A 20070-nucleotide genomic window follows, 5' to 3' on the forward strand; every position below is an offset into this window, starting at 1 on the left:
CCTGTGCGTCTGTATGTGCCCCCTGCTCTGCCCACGGAGGCCAGCACGAGGCAAGAACAGCGACTTGGAACAGGGAGTGGACCAGCTGCCCTCCCCATCATGTGCGCTTGTAGACGTCAGGAACCAACGTTCACCAGTTTCACTGCCTTGTGACTGAGCCACAGAGGAACTGCTTCCATACTCCCTCCTCCCTCCCGTGTTGTGTTTTCAGCTACACCCCAAAGACACAGACCAACACGGGAACACTATTCACGCACAGGAGGCTGCTGGCGGGGGGGGGGGGGGGGGTGCCTGCACACAGCCCCGGCTGCCTACAGTCCACGCAGATGCTCACACACCCCCTCCACTCTCAAGCTGTGTGTGCGCACGCGCGCGGACCCTCATCACACCAGGGGCAAAGTCAATCCCCTCAGGGACTTACGCGCTTCCTCACTCCAGACCCCACGGGGGTTCAGAGCTACACACAGATGTGCGGGTAGGTATGTGAGCCACATGTTCTCACCGAGGCGACCTCAAAGACAGTCACAGCTGAGTACACTCTCCCAGCCCAGGGACGGTTGGAGTAAACAGTGGGGTCAATCACACCTGCAGAGGCGGCCTCACGCGTTTCCTCTCAGGGCTGTGTCAGGCGGGTTGTGAGGACACAACCTTCACACAGGAACGTGGGAGCACCAGGGTCCCACACCTCCTTCCCAACCGCACACCCAGGCAAACCAAGGAGCCCCCCTGCACGCCTGCGGTGCACACGCTGTTCACAGTGTGGTACACGCGCCGCCTGACCGGCCCCTCCCGCTCAATCACGCCGAGCACACGCGCGGCCCTGGCACACGTGCCGCGAGTACACAGCCCCCAGCTCGCCCGCGCACTCGCACCGGCTCTCACACCCCCGCGTTTCCCGTCCCCGCTTGTTTTTCTGGAAACTCTGCTCTCCGTTCCCCTCCCCCCTAGGCCGGAAGTGCTCGCAGTATTTTTAGCCTCTCTGGTTTCCGCCCCTTTCCCCCTAGGTCTGCCCGCGCGGGACCTACCCCCCCTGCGCCCCGCGGGGGACCCCGGCCGTCCCCTTCCCCACCGTCATTCCAGAGGGGATTCCCGGCCTTCGCCAGAGCCACGGATTTTCCCGCTGGCTACGTGGGGAGCGGGGCGGAGTCCAGCCTTGAACTTCCTCCAGGGCTGGGATGCCGGAGGCCTGGACGGGGCGGGGGAGGGGGATGGGAAGTGGGAGCTAGACTCCTAAATCGGAGGGAGGAGAGGCTGGGGGCTCGGACTCCTGGGTCTGATGAAGCAGGGGGCTGGGGGCTGGGGGCTGGGTCTCCAGGGTCTAAGCTTGGAGGCTGCTTAGCGACCTGGACCCCTAGTGCTGAGCAAGCGGGGGCCGAGGCCCCGGTTTGGTTCCCGACCACAACCCCGCGTCAGTGTTTCGATGGGTGGTCCGTCCTTCAGCACGCAGAGGCCCCTCCAGCCTCTGCGAGAGTCGCCCAATCAGAGCGACCTGGTTCTCGGGCCGATGACTCAGCAGAAGGGAGAGGGGAGGGGGTCATCCTGACTCAAGGATGGGAAATGTTCCCTGTCTCCAGGGAATCGAAACTGGGATCCCTACATCGGGATCGCTGCCAGAGCCGAGCCGGACACCGGGGACTCCAGAGTGCCCCCCACCTCTCGTGTTCCCGCCGCCTGAGCCGTACTAGCGACACAGGGATTTGGAGCACAAACGGGCGGCGGGTGCCAGGCACCTCCCCTTTCCCCCTTTTCCCGTAGTCCTCAAGCCTCTGTTTACAGGCTACAGAAGCCCTGGTTACAGAGAGGAACCCGGGCGTCCGGGCCGAGCCTCCTCGTCACGGCTTCCAGGAAGCCCCCCTCCTCCTCCGCCCCTTGCGAGTGAGTCACAGGCGAGAGGGAGGCTGCAACCGTGCCAGAGCCGCCCGCAGACTCCCAGCTCACGGGACCGGCCAGGAAGGCCCCTCGGCCCCAGAAAGCGCCGCACCAGGGATTCCCCCGAGCTCTGTCGGCCGAGCTAGTCGGCGTGCCTAGCAGAATCTCCCCACCTCAATACAAACCCGCGGTCTGCAGGGGCAGCCTGCAAGAATGAAATTTCCACCATGATAACTGCGTGGCAATGATTTCTTTCTATCACTCTATTTTCACTCAGGGCAGCCAGCTCATCAAGACCCCCTTTAAAAATTAGTTTTTTCTCCTTATCTTAAGTGAGCTTCATGCAGGGCAACCCCTTGACAGTAAAAAATTTGCCAATAGGGGGAGTGATTTGTGCAAATTTAGCGTTCTCTCAAGGCACGTCCCTTTTTCTTGAGGCCCATCCGACTATTAGCTGATGATGACCCACTTTTTCCACCTCCAGACGGCTTTCCACCAAGAAAACCCTCCACCGTAACAAGAGATCTCCAACCTTTTCTTATCTTGAGCGTTCTCGGAGTGCAAACTCGTAACATAATTCAAGGCCCTGTTATTAAGCTGTTGTCATTTACTAATTGGAGAATAACTTGGCCTCTCTGTGCCTGGGTTTCCTTGTGTAGAATGGGCATAATACCTCCTTGAATTAATGTACGTAAAGCACTTTCATGCCTAACCCAGAGGTAGCGGTTAGAATTGCCATTATATATTTGAGGGTGAGAGGTCACAGAAGCCCTGGAACTGGGGAAAGAGGCCCCTTTCCAGCCAGGTGTCGGGGCAGCCCTCCTCCTACCCTCGTGAGTGGGGCGGTACAGGTCTTGGGACCTGGATAATTTGGGAGCGAGACCATGTCAGGCTGGCAGGTCTCAAAAGAATTCTCCATTGGGCCTATTGGTCTCTTCATCTTGCTCCTGAGAATTTCTGTTTGTGGATGTTTATTTCTACCCCCCTCCCTTCTCCCTTTTTCTCTGTTTCTTTATGTGCCCCCCCACCCCCACTTCTTGCTCTGAATTTGCCGTCTGGGGCCGTATATATCTCGTCTTTTCTATCTCTGCCTCCCCACCTTCCTTCTCTCTCTCTACCCTCTCTCCCTGTGCCCGTCTGCCCTCTGTGTGCGTCTCCGTATGTGTGTGTCTGTCTGTCTCCCAGTGTTTGTCTTTTTGCCTCCCTCCATTTCTGTCTTTTGCATTCGGTGGGCCTCTCCCCGCCCCCCCCCCGCCCCCGTCCGTCGGCCTCTACCCCGGTCAATTCCCCCAGGGGCCCTGCCCCGCCCCCACCTCTGTCCCAGTTCCCTTCTCCTCGCCTCGGGCTCCAGCTTTGAAAACTGGGCCGACACCCCTCACCCCACACACTCCCCGCGGGGTCGCGATCGCCCGCGGACCCGGCTCAGGCAAGTCCCGGCCCGCAGCCGGGCGGAAGAGGACTGGTCCCGGGCCGGGCGGGCTGTGCTGGGGCGGTGCTGGGGCGGTGCGTCCGGGAAGCGCCCCTCCTGGCCCCGCCCGCCCAGGCCCGCCCCTCTCGAGGCCACGCCCCCTCCTGCTGAATAAATGCAGCCGCTGTGCGGGCCCCGCTGTAGCCTGACTTCAGCGCTCCCACTCTTGGCCGGCCCCTCAGCCTTCGGCCCTCTGCGCCGCCATGGATCTCACCGCCATCTACGAGGTGAGCCCCCGCTGATTTGCACCCCGGAGTCTCCATGCCTGACTCCTTTCTCAAGTCTCACCCTCTAGCGCCGCAAACTCCCGCCCGGGACTCTGGCTCCCTTCTCAAACTAAGCTCTTTAGCGCTTCGCACTCCTGCCGGGAGGATCCTGCCTCTTCTCAGACCACTGTGATCCTCTGGAGGTGAAAATGGAGCCCGTGACTTTGTGGTCTCAGCCAAAACACGAGTGGGCTGGCCCTTGGAGGTGGAAAGCTGGAGGGCTTTTCTCAGGCTGGGGCTGTCTGGAGGCGGAAATGGCCCCACACCTGGCTTACCCCTAGTAGTTGCTGAGGGCGCGGTTTTGCGCGGAGGCGTTTCTGGGGCTAGAGTCTCGGAGAGGGGAAGCCGACTTCTGCTTCCCCACTCCCTAACCCAGAGGACGACTCTGGGAACTCTAAAACCCAAGAGATCCGCACTCCTGGGTTAACTTTGTTCGCGTCTCCAACTTGTGAAACTGGAGAACCCGATGAATGTAGTCAGATCCCGAGAGGCCCAGAGGCTTAAAATTGGAAGACAGCGGTGTGTGTGTCCTGACTTGATCCTGCCGGGCAGCCGGGATTCCTGGGCCCCTCGGGATGAGCTTAAGTCGCGAATATAAACTCAGAACCTCCGAATCGAGATTCTTGCGATCCGGAACCCGTATTTTTTTCCTGCGGGCGGGTGGAGTTGAGGCCAGGAACCCACAAACCGGACTGGCAAGCTTTTAGGTGCTTTGCAGCTGGGGGCGGGGCGTCACCCTGTATTTTCGGTGTCTTAACCCATCCCTGTTCCCACAGAGCCTCCTGTCGCTGAGCCCTGACCTGCCATCCTCCGACCACGGAGAGACTGAGTCCAGCCCGGGCTGGGCCACCGCGGGACTGTGGAGCCTCAACTCATCCGATTCCAGCCCGGCTGGGGTCGCTGCCCGCCTACCTGGTCGCTCCACCAGCTTGGTGGAAGGTCGCAGCTGCGGCTGGGTGCCCCCACCCCCAGGCTTTGCACCCTTGGCTCCCCGCCCAGGCCCTGAACTGTCGCCCTCACCCACCTCGCCAACTTCGACCCCCACCACCTCCTCCCGCTACAAGACTGAGTTATGTCGGACTTTCTCAGAGAGCGGGCGCTGCCGCTATGGGGCCAAGTGCCAGTTTGCCCATGGCCTGGGCGAGCTGCGCCAGGCCAGTCGCCACCCCAAGTACAAGACGGAACTCTGCCACAAGTTCTACCTCCAGGGCCGCTGCCCCTACGGCTCTCGCTGCCACTTCATCCACAACCCCAGCGAAGACCTGGCTGCCCCCGGTCACCCGCATGTGCTGCGCCAGAGTATCAGCTTCTCAGGCCTGCCCTCCGGTCGCCGAACCTCGCCACCACCACCCGGCCTAGCAGGCCCTTCCCTGTCCTCATGCTCCTTCTCGCCCTCCAGCTCCCCACCACCACCACCTGGGGACCTTCCACTTTCACCTTCTGCCTTCTCTGCTGCCCCTGGGACCCCTGTGGCCCGAAGGGACCCCACCCCAGCCTGTTGCCCTTCCTGCCGAAGGGCCACTCCCAGCAGCATCTGGGGGCCCTTGGGTGGCCTGCCTCGGAGCCCCTCTGCACACTCCCTGGGATCTGATCCTGACGAATATGCCAGCAGTGGCAGCAGCCTGGGGGGATCCGATTCACCTGTCTTCGATGCCGGGGTTTTGGGGCCACCCCAGCCAACTGCAGTTCCCCGAAGACTCCCCATCTTCAATCGTATTTCTGTTTCTGAGTGACAAGTGCCTGCCCAGTACAGATGAGCTGGATCTTAAGGGGGCCATTTCTCTTGTGCTGTGGGCACCACAAGGGGTCCCAGGGCAGTGGAGAACTGAGGGACTTAATCAAGTAGCTCCCCTCACTTTCCAGAGTGCATTAACTCACTTCCCTGACCACACGCTGGGGCAGGTCCCCAGTGAGGTCAGGTGGTCATGGTATTAAGGGGGAGGAGTGTTTGGGGTCTTAAAAAAAGATGTAGCAAATCTGAGGGAGGCAGTGAACCCTCTTCCTCCCACCTCTCCCCTGCCCAATGCTGTGAATAATAAGCCCCCCTCTGCCCCCTTCCACTTTTCCCTAGACACGGAGGTGCCAGTGTTTTATGGTTACTGGAGCCTCCCCTGAGGGGGAATCCTGGTGCTCAAATTTCCCTCCAAAAGCAAGTAGCCAAAGCCAACGTCAACCCCCTGCTCTCCCGCCCTCGCCTTTGGGCCCTTTATTTATGACGACTTTATTTATTCTAATAGATTTTATAGTATTTATATATATTGGGTCGTCTGCTTCCCTGTATTTTTCTTCCTCTTTTTTGTAATATTGGAAACGATGGAATAATTATTGTTATAAGTATACTATAATAATATATTAAGTAATAATATATTGTTAAAAGTTTATTTTTGTGTTTTTTGGAATTTTTAAATAAAAGAAATCTGTAAGTTGGAATCCTGGTTCTTCTGCGGTCTAGAGGCGATCAGAGGAGAGGGGAGGAGGGTGTGGACCTTTTTAGAAGCGGGGTAGAGTCCGCCCTTAGCTCCTCCAAACCTTCCTGGAGCCGAGCCGCCTGCGGCGCTTACCTGGCAGGAAGTGACGTCACTTGGACCGGCCGTTCACCTGAGAGGGCGGGGCCAGGTGAGGTCACCCGGGAGAAACCGGGAGAGCCAGTTCCCGGGCGTTGGTGGGGGTGGGGGGGGCGCCGGCGCTCCTGTCCCGCCGGGCTCTTTGACCCAGCTCTCGGCCAGACGCGGGCGGGGACGGGATGTTTCCGTCCCTACGGGCCCGAGGGAGGAGGGCAGGGCGGAGTGGGGAGGACGGAATGTGCCGGGGCGCGAGCCCAGGGCGGGCGCGGCGGGTGGGGGAGGGGTGGCCCCGGAAGCTGGGGCGTCCTGGGGTCTCACCGCCCGGCCTTCCAGGACGCGGGAGTGTCGGGGGGACAGCTTGAAAGTTTCAGGACTCTAGGATCTCAACGTTTTGGAATCAGTGTTGGTCTCCTGGCGACTTCTAGAACCTTGGGGTCCCAGAACGTTCAGAACTGGCTTTCCGCGCCCCTAGGACCTCGGAATTCGGAATCTTGGCCGGTCGGGGTTCGGGCAGTTCGGGATTGCGGGACCTCGACGATTCTGAGCCGCGGAAGCTCGCGGCCTCACGTTCCAGGCGGGGTGGGGGTCGCGGTAGCGAGGCCAGGGTTTGTGGGTCGCGGCCGCGTCAGGGCGGGGCCCCGGGGGAGAGCGGCGTCCTCCGACCATACAAGGCAAAGGGCGGCGGGAACCACCCTGGGGCGGAGGAGCCCAGCGCCCCGCGCCCGGAAGCCGCCCCGCGTCAGTGCCTGCGGCCCGCCCCCCTTCCGCGGAGGCCTCCCTCCGCCTCGACCCCTTTCCTCTCCTTCCCCCTCTTCCCCCCGCGCCACTTCCCTCTCCTCTTCTCTCCCTACTGCACCCCTCCTCCTCTCTCTCAGTTCCTCCTCCCCAGACCCTCCTCCCTTCCTCTCCCCTTCTTCCCGCCCCCCTCCAGCCCTTCCCCCAGCGCCCTTCTCCCCTTCCCCTTTTAATGTCCTTCCCTTCCTGCCCCCATCCCCTGTCTTCTATCCCCCCACTTCAATTTCCTTCCCATCCCCCCTTCCTCCGCCTTCTCCCATCCCCCCTTCTTCCCTCTCCGTGCTCTTCATCCCCGCAGTTCCACTTCCCTCCTCACCCTATTTCCCCACCCTATTCCCTCCTGCGAGTGTTCTCCTCCCCTCCTTGCCCTCTCACTCCTCTCTGGCCCTCTCCCCTTGCCCACAGGCAGGCCCTTACCTTTGATCTCTAACCTCCCTTACAGGAAGACCCCGCCCAGTTTTGGGAAAAGGCTCAAGTCCCCCATACCTGGAGACGAGGATTGGGAAAGAGAGACAGAAACCCAGAGACACTGGAGAGCGAGAGCAAGGCACGCAGACACTGAAAGAACAAGAAGTAACACGGTCTGGTCCTTCCCTTTGCAAAAACAGATTTTCTGCCCCTTCCAAACCAACCAACCAACCCTCACCTGAGAAAATGGCACCTACCACCAGGTACCAGTGCCAAACACCTGGGAAGCAGTCCTCTTAACACTCTTCATTCTCAAACCCTCACCCCAAAGAGCTGTAACAATGTGCCCTCCTGCCTCCTCTGGTCCCTTCCCTGATCCTATCCAACATCATCTCCCACCTGAACCCCTTCCTTGTCTCCTGGCTCTGGTCCCTGCCCTGACTTTTCACCACTCCCCCTCTAGACAGCCAGAGGAAACCTGTCATGATACCTGAGTCAAATGGAATAAAAGCCAACGTCCTAAGTCCTCACCGGCTTACTCAGCCTGGCTCTCATCTTTGGTCCCTTTTGCTAGCTTCTACCGATACTTCTGACATGCTTCACCCACTGGGCCTTTGCACAGGCTGTTCCTCTGCCTGGACTACTCCCCAGGTGTCCCAATAGCTCACTCCCCTCCTTCAGGTCTCTGCCCAAATGTGTCCTTAGTGAGATGGTCCCTGACTGCTATTGTTGCAACCTGCATCCTTCCTACATTGCTCTACTTTTTCCATTACGTTTGTTGTTTATAACCACTTAACATATAAAATGGACTTAGATCTTTATAGCAGTCTGCCTCCCCCACTAGAAAGTCAAATACTGGGGCAGAGACTTTGACTTTGTCTTGTTCACTGCTCTTATCACTCACACCTAAACTATAAACAGAGACCAGACATACAAGGGTCACAAATTTCAGAATTTGTTAAAGTAAAAATAATAAATCGATTCGAAATGAGGAGGGACAGAGAAAACTCCAAGATACACATATACAAAATAGTACCTATGTGAGGTAATTGATGTTAACCGTTCTGGTAATTATTTCATACTTTATACACTATCTCAGGTTGTTATTTTGTACACCTTGGACTAATACAATGATATGCGGCGATTATATCTCGACAAAACTGGAGGGAAGAAATTCAAGACAGAGACAGATGGAGGAGAGAGTGTCACATACAGAGTTTGCAGAGGACCCAAAAGTCTGGCATGTGCAGAAGTCTTGAACTGAGATTTGCAGACCCAGGCATCTAAGAGGTGATGCCACCCCCTGGTGACGATGAAGAGAACGGCACCTCCCACAATACACAACACTCCCTTAGCGACCATCGTCAGAGTCCCAGGAGTCTTTCCAGTTTGAAAATTCCAAAGATTGAAACGTTCATTCCTCTAAGTGATGTAGGTGTTCGGCTCGATCAATAAGACATAAATCTCTAAAATACTGATATGAAGAAAAGTTGCTCCAGGTGAGGATCGAACTCACAACCTCGGCATTGCTCCGCTTGCACTGCTATATAAGTACCGCGCGCTAACCGATTGCGCCACTGGAGCTTCGGCCGCACCCTTGCGTCCCGGGGTCCTTCAGTCGTTCTTGACCACGTGACCTCACTGGCTAGCTCCGCCTCATCTTTGCATATACAAATAGGAACCTTTGGGTTGGCCAATAGGAGAAAGTGCGTTACCAGTTCCGGATTCTCACGCCTCGAAGGCTCTTGCTGTAAAAGGGAAAAGTCTGAAAGGCGTTTGGAATGTGGGGGTGTAGCCTGCCTGGGACTCGCCTTCTTATGAATATTCAGAGCCTGGGGAGGAAGGGTCTTAACCCTTAGCTGGCTGGCCAGCCGGAAGGCGGCCCCTCCCCCCTGCGGGCGGGAACAGGATATGAGCCCGGGCGGCTGGGGGGAGGGGAGGCCTCGGGCGACTGCCCCCTGCCCCACAGCTGAGACCGGACTATCCAGCCCTAGATGTGGCGCCGCCACCGTCCGAGACCCGTGCCACCCATCTTGGAGCCTGAGGGGTCCAGAGTCGCAGACTCCAACAGCCCGAAACTCTGCACCGCATCCCGAGAGACCCCCGAAGCCCAGGCCCCACCCAGCGTCCAAGCTTGAGGACCCTAGACATCCAGGTGCCCAGCGCCCCCTCCTGGAGAAGCCAGGAGTCTCCTTCAGCCCCGCGCGACCCTGTAGGCCCAGCTTCCTGCGCTCAGTTTCGAAGAACTTAGGATCCCAGACCGGAGTTTCCCTCCAGAGTTTCCCAGAAAGCTAAGGCCAAGACTCCCCGGGTTGGAGAAACTTGGGATACGGACTCCTAGTGTCCTACCCAGCCTGTTTAGAGCTGAAGCGCCCACTACTTCAAGGGAAAGGGACCCTGGAATTTGGGGCTCCCTGCACTCCTGCCTAGAGATGGTTTAATTCCTGCTCTTAGAGTTAGGGGAACTCAGGAATACGGACTCCCCCCCGACCCACGAACCCATCTAGAAGGCTCAGGAATTTGGGTTCCCAGCACCACTATCTGAGATTCAAGAGTCGAGGCTCCCAGCATCTTCTGCTTAGAGGACCAAAGAAATTCGGACCACTGCACCCCATTTTCGGAGAGATCCCGGAGTTTGTTCTCGGAACCTGAGAGCACGAAGTTAACACCTCGGACTTGCTGAGACGCGGGAGCCCCGGTTCTGCTCCTCCTCGGAGACCGTGCGAGGGTCGAATAGCAACCGGGCTGCCTCGCTCTGGGGCTGGAGACTCCCCGGGAGGTGAGGGGGAAGGAGAGGGGCCCCGACGGGTTGGGGGAGGGGGCGGCGCCGCTGCCGCTGAACAATGAGGGGGCGTGCCGGCGGGGGGCGAGCGGAGGCGCCAGCGGGAGTTGGGGGCTAGCGGGGTGTAGGGAGGCGCTGCGGGGGAGCTGCGGCGGTGGAGACAGCGGATCGCGCAGGGACCGGCCAGAGGGGGTCGAGGACTCGGGGTCAACCGCCCCAACTCGCAGCCCGCCCCAACTCGCAGCCCGCCCCAACTCGCAGCCCTCGGCGGGGGAGGGAGCCGTCTGCAGGACCCTGGCATCCGGTTCCCCAGCCTGCTCCGCCCTCCCCTGGGACCCCGCGGCCTCCCGCCCACGGCTTTTTCCCAGCCCTGCCCCTCGCCCTCGGCTGAAGCCGGAGCCCTAACGTTCCCAGGATCCTTGAGCCCCTGGCCCCAGACACACCAGACTCGTAGCTTGGGCGACTCGTTAGGTCTTCTTTGTCTCACCCTTTCCATCTTTTTCTCCGTGGTAGCTCTCCTTGTTCCCTCTTTTTGTCACTTTGTCTCTGTCTCCCCCACTAGCTTCTCCCAGGGCCTCCCCTCCCTGGTCTTAACCCACACTCCTAATTCTCACCGCCCCTCCGAGGGGGGGGCAGGGAGGCCTATGGGGTCCCGATAGGCAAGAAAGGGGTCTTTCTGCAGAAGCCGCTCAGCCACTCAGCCATGCCTGAGGGAGCCCGTGGACTGGGCTTGTCCAAACCCAGCCCTCGCCTCGGCCGCAGAGGTGAAGAGTGTGACTGTGCAGCCGTGTGTGAGACTCGGACAGGTGAGCCGGCGAGGGAGGGGTGGATCTCCCTTCTTTCATTCCAGGCCCTGTGGAGCCCTCTGGAGCTGGCCCGGTGCCGTGCAGGGCTGGCAACACAGGCTGATGGAGACAGCCCCAGCCCTGCGTGTCCAGAGCTCCAAGTCCGGTGGGGGGAGACCCACCCTTCCCCAGACTGTGTTAGTCCGCAGGGGGAGCCCCGTGCAGAGGATGCGGTGGCACAAGCCCAGGGGGCTGCGGGAACCCAGTCCGGGAGGTCAAGGGAGGCTTCCTGGAAGAGGGGACACCTAAACTGAAAATTGAAAGATGAGAAGGAGTGAGTTGAGAGAAGCAGGGAAGAGTATTCCGCACAGAAGGAACAGCGTGTGCGTGAGCACACAGGTGAGAGGCGGCTGCTTCTTTAAGTAACTGAAGAAGCCGAGTTTGACACAGTCCGCAGTGGACGCCGTGTGGCCTGGGAAGGGAGCAGAGACGGGAAAGGTCAGTAATGGCCACCTTGCCCAGGGCCTTGTGGAGCTGAGGAGTTTGGACTTTATCCCGAGGGCAGGAATGGGCCTATACTTGTGAGAGTCACAGAGTCACACAGGTTAGGAAGTTCTCCCAGGCTGACATGGGGAGCTGGATTCGAGGAATGGAGGCCAGCAGTCCAGAGAGGACCCTGCCGGCAGGGGACAGGGCTGGACCGGGCAGCACAGTGAGGGGAGAAGGGAGCCCATGGGAGAGATGGTGACCGAGGTGGGTGCGTGGGGGGGCTGAGCGCACGTACTCAGCTGGGGAGACCCCCTGATCACCTGTTCCACACCTGAGCAGCCCCTGCACCCCCCGCCATGGCCTCGCCCCGAGGTTCTGGGAGCTCCACGTCCCTGAGCACGGTGGGCTCCGAGGGAGACCCGGCCCCAGGGCCTGCCCCAGCCTGCCCCGCCTCCAGGCCAGAGCCCCTTCCGGGGCCCCCCATCCGCCTGCATCTGTCACCTGTGGGGAACCCCAGTTCGGCAAAACCCTCGCGGCTGGAGCGTGTGGCCCGTGAGATCGTGGAGACAGAGCGGGCCTATGTCCGGGACCTCCGCAGCATCGTGGAGGTAAGGTGGGTGGGCACCCGAGTGCAGTGGGGTCCCAGGCCAGCTGCTCCCCCCCCCGTAATCCCAGCCATCCCCACAGGACTACCTGGGCCCTCTGCTGGATGGCGGGGTCCTGGGGCTGAGTGCGGAGCAGGTGGGCACGCTGTTTGCCAACATCGAAGACATCTATGAGTTCAGCAGGTCAGAGACAGGTGGGGTGGGCAGGGGTGTTGGCTGGGGGGGTGGTCGTGGTCAGGGGAGGCAGGCTAACATGAACCTTTGCACCTCACGATGCCCTGTCCGAGCTGGAACATGGGGCGTCATGACATTGGGCAGGGATCAGGAGGAATGCAGGCCCTGAGATGGGTCTAGCGCTATGTCAGGTCCAGGATTGTGATGAATTCAAGGCTCATGTGGGGCCTGAGGGCCGTGACAGTAGATCATCTGAGCCCTGAGGGTCTGACACCCCTCTCCCTGGGTCACACCCTGAGACCCCCAGGCTCATGCCAGCCGTGGCAAGATCTCAGGCCAAGGAACGTAACGCTGACCAAGGACAAAGTCTGGGGAGGTTACAGTCTTCTGTGTCACGATCAGTGGTCCCTTTACCTGGACGCGACACCTCCTTAAGAGATCCCAGCAGCCACCAGAGCCCCAGCCTCCTGGAGCCCTCCCTTGGGGGGGATCCCTCACCCTTCCTCCTCCCCCACAGCGAGCTCCTGGAGGACCTGGAGGGCAGCAGCAGTGCCGGGGGCATTGCCGAATGCTTCGTGCAGAGGGTGAGGCATGAGCCGGGGGCGGGGGGGGGGGGCGCTCCGCGGGAGGGGGAGCAGGCCCGGGCTAGGCATGGGAGTCGTGGGGAGCTGGGAACTGAGGTCTCCCTGACTCCCTTGTTGCCCGCAGAGCGAGGATTTTGACATCTACACGTTGTACTGCATGAACTACCCAAGGTGAGGGGCGAGGAGCCCCTGCTGGGCCCCAGGCTGTGCCCCCAAGCCGATTGGCCAGCCAGCCTCCCTCCGCCCGGACCCCTCCAGCTGCCACCCCTACCAGACCTCGACAGTATCTGACTTCCCCTCCACTTGCCCCTGAACCCTGCCGGCCCCTGGCGGTTCCCAGACCCCTGCCAGTCCCCCTGACTTCTGCTGTGCCCCCAGCTCCCTGGCCCTGCTCCGGGAGCTGTCACTGTCTCCGCCAGCGGCCATGTGGCTGCAGGAGCGCCAGGCCCAGCTCCAGCACTCCCTGCCCCTGCAGAGCTTCCTGCTCAAACCCGTTCAGCGCATCCTCAAGTACCATCTGCTGCTGCAGGTCAGCTGTCAGCCCTGGGGGCTGCTTGGGGAGGGGCAAGGGCCTGGCCACTGGCCACCTGGTGCTGCCCCTGGAGTGTGGGCCCTGGCCTGGGGATGCATCCGCCCCTAGAAACTGGGCCAGCACTTGGGGCAGGGTCTGCTGGCAGTGGGGAGCTGCCACCAGCTGATTCCACATCCTGTCTTTGCCTGTTAGTTTCTGTCTCTGGCTTGGCCTTTATACGCCTCTCTCGTATCATTGACATTCTCTCTTTTTCTGTTTCTCTTCCCCTCCCTGGCTGCCTGGTGGCTGCCCTTCAGGAGCTCGGCAAGCACTGGGCAGAGGGCCCAGATGCCGGGGGCCGGGAGATGGTGGAGGAGGCTATCGTGTCCATGACAGCAGTCGCCTGGTACATCAATGACATGAAACGCAAGCAGGAGCACGCTGCGCGCCTCCAGGTAACCCTGGGCAGGATTGGGGCCAGCTGCCTGAGGGGAGTGGGCGTGAAGGCCTTTGGGGGGTCCACAGTGCCTTGGAGGGTGGGCCGGGACCTCACAGTCTGCTTGCCAAGCCCTGCGTCTTGACATGCATTCACCGCCCACTATGTGTTTCTGTGCCCGCTGCACTGGCGGGGCCCCTGCAGGAGGTGCAGCGGCGGCTGGGCGGCTGGACCGGCCCGGAGCTCAGTGCCTTTGGGGAGCTGGTGCTGGAGGGTGCATTCCGAGGTGGTGGAGGGGGCGGCCCCCGACTTCGAGGGGGTGAACGGCTGCTCTTTCTATTCTCACGGATGCTGCTCGTGGCCAAGCGCCGGGGGCCGGAATACACCTACAAGGGCCACATCTTTGTGAGTTCAGGGAGAGGGGCAGGGCCAGAATGGGACCTGCAAGGCGTATTTTATACACCTTTACCTGTGTACCTACAGGTGTGACTGGGGCGGGTCTGCAGGGAGGGACAGTCCAGCTTAAGGAGGCCATGTTTTCTTGGGTCCTAGGAGGAGGACAGGGTTTGAGGAGGAGGGGTAAGGCCAGCAGGATGCAGAGGTGGGGAGGGCCCAGAGCAGGAAGACCTGAGTTTGCCCACCAGGCAAGCATCTTCCTGGGGGGAGGGTTGGTGAGGGAGAGCTGAGGCCAGCCTGATGAGGAGGGTCCACGGGGGGAAAGGGGACATCGTTCTAGCGGGGTAGGAGCACATGAGGGGCCCATGGAAGAGTCTGAGGCCTCTGAGCTCACCTCCCCCCTCTGCCCCTCCTCCAGTGTTGCAACCTGAGCGTGAGTGAGAGCCCTCGAGACCCCCTGGGGTTCAAGGTGTCCGATCTGACCATCCCCAAGCATCGGCACCTGCTCCAGGTAATACCAGGTGGGGCTGGGCAGGCAGGGTGCCCCTCGACCTGGAGACCTCACATCTGGCTCCCCATTCCACCCCCAGGCCAAAAACCAAGAAGAAAAGAGGCTGTGGATTCACTGTCTCCAGCGCCTCTTCTTTGAGAACCACCCTGCCTCCATCCCTGCCAAGGTATAGCTCTTGCCACCGCTGGGGGCCCTCAGGGTGCTGGAGACCTGCTCCCCCTCCCCCATAATACTGAAAGACCCTGAGCTGAGTGTAGGGGGCTCTCTTAGAATGTGCTAGTTAAACTGCAGAGCAAGCTTGTCTGGGTTTCAGTCCCACCTCCAGCACATCCCTGCTTTGTGACTTTGGGCAATTAATCTCTCTGGCCTCCCTTTCCTCACCGGGAAGAATAACTGCACCAACCTCATCGTGTCGTGGTGAGGGTTAGTCAGCCCCAGTCATGTCACCGCCTGACCCGCAGCAGCACTGATGAGCGGGACCGTGACCCGGTTGTTCAGGCACCAGTCCCTCAACCACCATCCTTGTCTCTTTCAGGCAAAGCAAGTTCTTCTTGAAAACAGCTTGCACTGTGAGTTGGGGGCTTGGGTTGGGGGATGTGGAAATAGAGAAATCACTTTTTTTTTTTTTTAAAGAGGGTTTTTTTTTTAAATATTTTGTTTTTTGCTTTTCATGGCCACGCGTACAGCATAGGGAAGTTCCTGGGTTAGGGGTTGAATCGGAGCCATACTTGTTGGCCTACAGCACAGCCACGGCAACGCCAGATTCAAGCCACATCTGCAGCCTGCACCGCCCCTCGAGGCAGCTGAGGGAGGCCAGGGATCAAACCTGCATCCTTGCTGACACTGTGTTGGATTCTTAACTTGCTGAACCACAACGGGAACTCTGAGGAATCACTTCCAAGAGAAAGTAGATTATTAGCCCCAAATCTCTCTCTGCAGGTGCTCCCAAAAGTAAGCCTATCCCAGAGCCCCTGACACCCCCACTTGGGTCTCCCCGACCTCGAGATGCTAGAAGTTTCACCCCTGGACGAAGGAACACAGGTAAAGGAAATGGAACCCTGAGTCCCCCCCACCAATCCTCCCCCAGGAGGCTGGAGTTGGGCTCAGAGCAGGGTTGTGACCCGCCTCTCCCACAGCTCCATCACCAGGACCCGCTGCTACCCGACGCGGCCGCAGACAGTCTGGTGAGTCGTCTCTGCCTCAGAGTGAGCTAGGAGTTCCTGCTGTGGCATAGCAGGATCGGTGGCAGCATCTGTGCAGCGCCAGGACGTGGGTTCGACCCCCAACACAGTGGGTTAAGGATGCAGCGGCAGCTCAGATCTGATCCCTGGTCCGGGAACTCCATATGCCAAGGGGCGGCCAAAAAAAACAAGTGAGCTGGGCATTGGGTGGGAGCTGGCCCCTGATGTCACTGTGTCCTCCCCACAGAGCCTCTGAAGGACCCTTATGTCATGTTTCCACAGGATGGTGAGTGACCCCCAAGCCCAGCCTCGTCCCTTCCTGTCTGTCTGATTCCGCGGGTTGACCAGTGTTCATGGGGGGGGAGCCGTAGGGGCAGCTCATCGCTTATAAGGAGTAACACGTGTTCCTACATCTCATTCTTTTCTCTTTCTCATCTCTTCATCCCCAGCTAAGCCTAGACTCAAGGTGAGAAATATTCTGGGACATGGTTTGGGGACCTGGACTCTGGGGTCTGATGGAGGAGGGAGCTGGAGTTCCAAAGTCCTGGGTTGGGGAGTTCCTGTCGTGGCTCAGCAGTAACGAACCCAACTAGTATCCGTGAGGACGCGGGTTCGATCCCTGGCCTCACTCAGTTGGTTAAGGATCCGGTGTTGCTGTGAGCTGTGGTGTAGGTCGCAGACATGGCTCGGATCCCATGTGGCTGTGGCTGTGGCTGTGGCTGTGACTGTGGCTGTGGTGTCGGCCGGCGGCTGCAAGTCCGAGTCAACCCCCTCGCCTGGGAACCTCCAGATGCCGTGGGTGTGACCCTATGAAGACAAAAAACAAAAGACAAAGTCCTGGGTCTGAAGACTAGGGGGAGGGGGAGGGGTCCTCAAGTCCTGCCCGCCTTCCCGTCCTTCCTCGCAGCACACTGGCAGTGAGGGGGAGCTCTACCCCCACTTAGAGCCTCAGCCACCAGTTCCAGCTTCCAGACCCCCGGAGGATCTGGAGGACCCGGAGGACCCTGGACCCCCCACGCTGGACCCCTCTGGGACCTCAATCACTGAAGAAATCCTGGAGCTGCTGAACCAACGAGGCCTCCGGGATCCGGGGGTGAGCCCAGCGTCCCCCTCGTGGTGTCCTTGGGGCTCTCGGCCTGGGCAGGCCCAGACCGGGGGTCACCCTGATACCTTTGGCTTCTTCCTCAGTGCCCACTGCAGCCACCCCACCACGACATCCCCAAGTTTCCCGGAGACTCTCAGGGGCCAAGCGACGGTGACACCCTCGCATTCCAAGCCCTGCCCAGCCGGGACTCTTCAGAAGAGGAGGAGGAAGAAGAACTGGATATGGACGAACGGGAGCCTTCCCCACTCCACGTCTTAGAGGGCCTCGAAAGTTCCAGTGCGGCTGAAATTCCCGACATTCCCAGCCTTTCCAAAAATCCTGACGTACCCAACCTCCCTGAAATTTCTAGCCTTTCTGAAATTCCCCCAATTCCCCACCTTCCCAGTCTCTCAGACATCTCCGGTGTTTTTGAAGTGCCCAGCCTTCCAGCCATGGCGAGTGTCCCCGACATCCCTGGCCTTCCCAGCACCCCCGGCCTCCCCTGCGACTCCTGGCTCCAGGGAGCTCTGCAGGAGCCGGGTGAGGCTCCAGCCTCCAGGAGAGAACTGTTCCCTGCAAGCAGTTCTGGAAAACGGGGGGAGCCCTCCGCAGAAAGGAAGGCGGGGCCGGAGGAGGGGGAGGGAGTATCATTCCCAGATTTCCAGCCCCGGGATGTCCCCCCAGACCACGGATTCGCGGAGGAGCTGGAGTTCCGCTCGTGCTCAGAAATCCGGAGCGCCTGGCAGGCTCTGGAGCAGGGGCAGCTGGCCCGGCCAGGTTTCCCCGAGCCACTGCTGATCCTGGAAGATTCGGATCTGGGCGGAGGCAACGGGAGCGGGAAGGCGGGAGCCCCGACGTCAGAGAGGTCAGCGTCCCGAGTGCGAGAGTTGGCCCGGCTTTACAGTGAGCGGATCCAGCAGATGCAGCGGGCTGAGACCCGGGCATCGGCCAATGCCCCCCGCCGCCGGCCGCGGGCTCTGGCCAAGCCCCAGCTGTTGCCCTGCCCGCTGCATGAGCAGGCCGAGCCAGGTGAGGTCCAGGTACGTGGTCGGCAGAGGTGGCCCACGCGGGGACATCCGTCTCAACTCGATCCACTGTTTCTCTGCATATAGGGCCCCTTCCTGCCTTTGGACATGTGCTGGTATGTGAGCTGGCCTTCCCGCTGACCTGTGCCCAGGAATCTGTGCCCCTAAGCCCTGCAGCCCAGGTTCAAGCTGCCACACCTTTGACTAAGCAGGGAGGCTGCCTGGATGGCCGGGATCTAAAGGATTCAAGTTTGCCTGAGCAAGACCACCCGGGCACCCGGGTTCCCGCGGCTCCGCCTCTGCCTGAGCAAGGCCGCCTTTGGAACATCCCGATTCCAGCCGCCACACCTTTACCCGAGCAGGAAGTCCCCTCAGACGGCCCGCCTCCGGCTATTACAGCTTTGCCTGATCAAGAAGTCCACCTGGAAACTCACGTTCCGGCTGCCACTCCTTTGACTGAATATAGAGGCCAGCTGGACAGCCAGGTGCCGACCTCCCCAGCTTTGCCCAAGCAGGAAAGTTGTTCTGATGTCATGGTTTTAACCACCACTCCTATGCCCAAGGGAGAAGGCCACCTGGACAGCCAGAGCCCAACCAACACCACATTAACTCAGCAAGGAGGTTCCAGGGACGATCTGGTCCCAGCCACTGCCTGTGACCAAGCCGTCGATCCTCAGGTCCCAGCCGACACCCCACTGCCCCCTCAACATGACCTCCCAGACACTCAGATTCTGGGTACCTCCCCTTTGCCTGCACACGGGGGCCACGAAGACCGTCAGATGCCAGCTGAGGCTGTGTTTTCCGTGCCCCAGGACCTCCCAGGTTTTCAGGTTCCAGCTGCCACACCTTTGCCCCAGCCCCAAGGCCTCACAGACACCGGGGTCCACACCCTCTCACCTTTGCCCCAGCAGGGAGGCCTCTCAGATGTCCAGGGTCCAGCTGCTGTGCCTCTGCTTCAGGAGCCACGCCTCACAGACCTGCAGGTTCAGAAACTGACACCTTTGTGGGAGCAGAAGAACCTCGCCAACAGCCACGTGTCGGCCGCCGCCCCTTTGCCTGAGCAGGGAAGCCCTTGGGATGTTCAGGGCCCGTTCCCCAGCCCAGTTCAGACCACCGTGGTTTGCTGCAAACCAGGAGGCCACTCAATCCCTCATGTTGCCAGTTCAGAGTCTTCAGACTTGACCCCACCCCACAGTCCCCCACCCCCAACCCGTCAGCTCCTGGGCCCCAGCGCAGCTGCCCTCTCAAGATACCTGGCAGCCTCATACATCAGCCAGAGTCTGGCCCGGCGGCAGGGGCCTGGAGGAGAGGCCCCCCCAGCCTCCCGGGGCCCTTGGTCCTCCTCTGCCCCCACATCACGGGCCCCTTCACCACCGCCCCAGCCCCAGCCCCCACCGCCCCCAGCCAGGAGGCTCAGCTACGCCACCACAGTCAACATCCACGTTGGGGGTGGCGGGCGGCTACGGCCAGCCAAGGCCCAGGTCAGGTTGAACCACCCTGCTCTCTTGGCACCCCCCCAGGAATCTGTGGGCCTTCGCAGAGCCCAGGGGGCTCCGGATGCCCCTTTCCACATGTGACCCAGGATGTTGGGCTTCTTGAAAAGCAAAGACTTCAGCCACATACCACAGAGCCTCAGAATTCACAGAGGTCCAGACACTGAACGCAGGTCCAAAAATTGCTACAGTTTCCCAATGCCTGGGATCTTTGGTGATTGGTCCTTATTACTTACCTGGATTTACCCAGCAGGGATGGGCAAGGGGAGTGTCATTAATATTTTGTTAATTAATATTATGAAGTTATGTATGTTTTCCCATGCTGGAGACAGTGGGGGATCCAGAAGACAACAGTGAATGGGAAGGTCTGACACGGCACTTAGCAGTCGTTCCGAAAATTTGGGGAATCTCAAACTCCTTTGAGAGTTACTGGAAGCATTACAATTTTGTGTATGATTTCAGAGGGTTCATGAACTGCTTGATGCCCATCCAGGAAAACCAAGTTAAGAAGATTTGTTCCAAGCAGACCCTTTAGCAGTTCGTTGGCTCAGCAGTTTATCCAGTTCACGTGTCCCAGCACCGTCCACGCATCTCATCTGCTTGGCCATCGCTACATCTGTCCATCCAGCTGTTTCTCCTTCTCT

The 20070-nt window shown here is 59.9% G+C and overlaps 2 protein-coding genes and 1 non-coding gene across 6 annotated transcripts; 2 read left to right on the top strand and 1 right to left on the bottom strand.

The window, feature by feature from the left end:
- The first annotated feature begins 3415 nt into the window (after positions 1 to 3415).
- Positions 3416 to 6024, top strand: ZFP36 (ZFP36 ring finger protein). Its single transcript, XM_047793830.1, has 2 exons — positions 3416 to 3564; positions 4380 to 6024. The coding sequence occupies exons 1-2, from the start codon at positions 3541 to 3543 to the stop codon at positions 5334 to 5336; spliced, it is 981 nt and encodes a 326-aa protein (XP_047649786.1). The 5' UTR covers positions 3416 to 3540; the 3' UTR covers positions 5337 to 6024.
- Positions 6025 to 6463: 439 nt separating this feature from the next.
- PLEKHG2 (pleckstrin homology and RhoGEF domain containing G2) lies at positions 6464 to 19719 on the top strand. 4 transcript variants are annotated; one of them, XM_047793820.1, is made up of 21 exons: positions 6464 to 6905; positions 7405 to 7633; positions 8470 to 10149; positions 10835 to 10958; positions 11766 to 12034; positions 12114 to 12214; positions 12723 to 12789; positions 12914 to 12960; positions 13168 to 13318; positions 13618 to 13755; positions 13941 to 14141; positions 14551 to 14643; positions 14723 to 14809; positions 15179 to 15212; positions 15583 to 15684; positions 15780 to 15827; positions 16072 to 16110; positions 16274 to 16290; positions 16732 to 16917; positions 17013 to 17937; positions 18021 to 19719. In XM_047793820.1, exons 4-21 carry the CDS (start codon positions 10856 to 10858, stop codon positions 19508 to 19510), a joined length of 4098 nt encoding a protein of 1365 aa, XP_047649776.1. In that variant the 5' UTR covers positions 6464 to 6905; positions 7405 to 7633; positions 8470 to 10149; positions 10835 to 10855; the 3' UTR covers positions 19511 to 19719. The 4 variants fall into 4 exon arrangements, with proteins under 4 accessions (XP_047649776.1, XP_047649779.1, XP_047649775.1 ...); XM_047793823.1 differs by lacking the exon at positions 6464 to 6905 and having other exon boundaries at positions 7213 to 7633; positions 18021 to 18418; positions 18497 to 19719; XM_047793819.1 differs by lacking the exon at positions 6464 to 6905 and having other exon boundaries at positions 7213 to 7543.
- TRNAI-UAU (transfer RNA isoleucine (anticodon UAU)) lies at positions 8862 to 8954 on the bottom strand. The gene is given in 2 exon segments: positions 8862 to 8897; positions 8917 to 8954. It is a non-coding gene; the product is annotated as a tRNA-Ile (tRNA).
- Positions 19720 to 20070: the final 351 nt, after the last annotated feature.

This window comes from Phacochoerus africanus, chromosome 8 (assembly GCF_016906955.1).
Source record: "Phacochoerus africanus isolate WHEZ1 chromosome 8, ROS_Pafr_v1, whole genome shotgun sequence".
Lineage (NCBI taxonomy): Eukaryota > Metazoa > Chordata > Mammalia > Artiodactyla > Suidae > Phacochoerus > Phacochoerus africanus.

Excerpts from the sequence above, each read along its gene's own strand:
- ZFP36 (XM_047793830.1), top strand. The coding sequence starts at position 3,541 with ATGGATCTCACCGCCATCTACGAG. Across the intron at positions 3,565-4,379 it reads ATCTCACCGCCATCTACGAG|AGCCTCCTGTCGCTGAGCCC; the intron begins GTGAGCCCCCGC and ends CTGTTCCCACAG.
- PLEKHG2 (XM_047793820.1), top strand. The coding sequence starts at position 10,856 with ATGCCTGAGGGAGCCCGTGGACTGGGCTTGTCCAAACCCAGCCCTCGC. Across the intron at positions 10,959-11,765 it reads CGTGTGTGAGACTCGGACAG|CCCCTGCACCCCCCGCCATG; the intron begins GTGAGCCGGCGA and ends ACACCTGAGCAG. Across the intron at positions 12,961-13,167 it reads TACTGCATGAACTACCCAAG|CTCCCTGGCCCTGCTCCGGG; the intron begins GTGAGGGGCGAG and ends CTGTGCCCCCAG.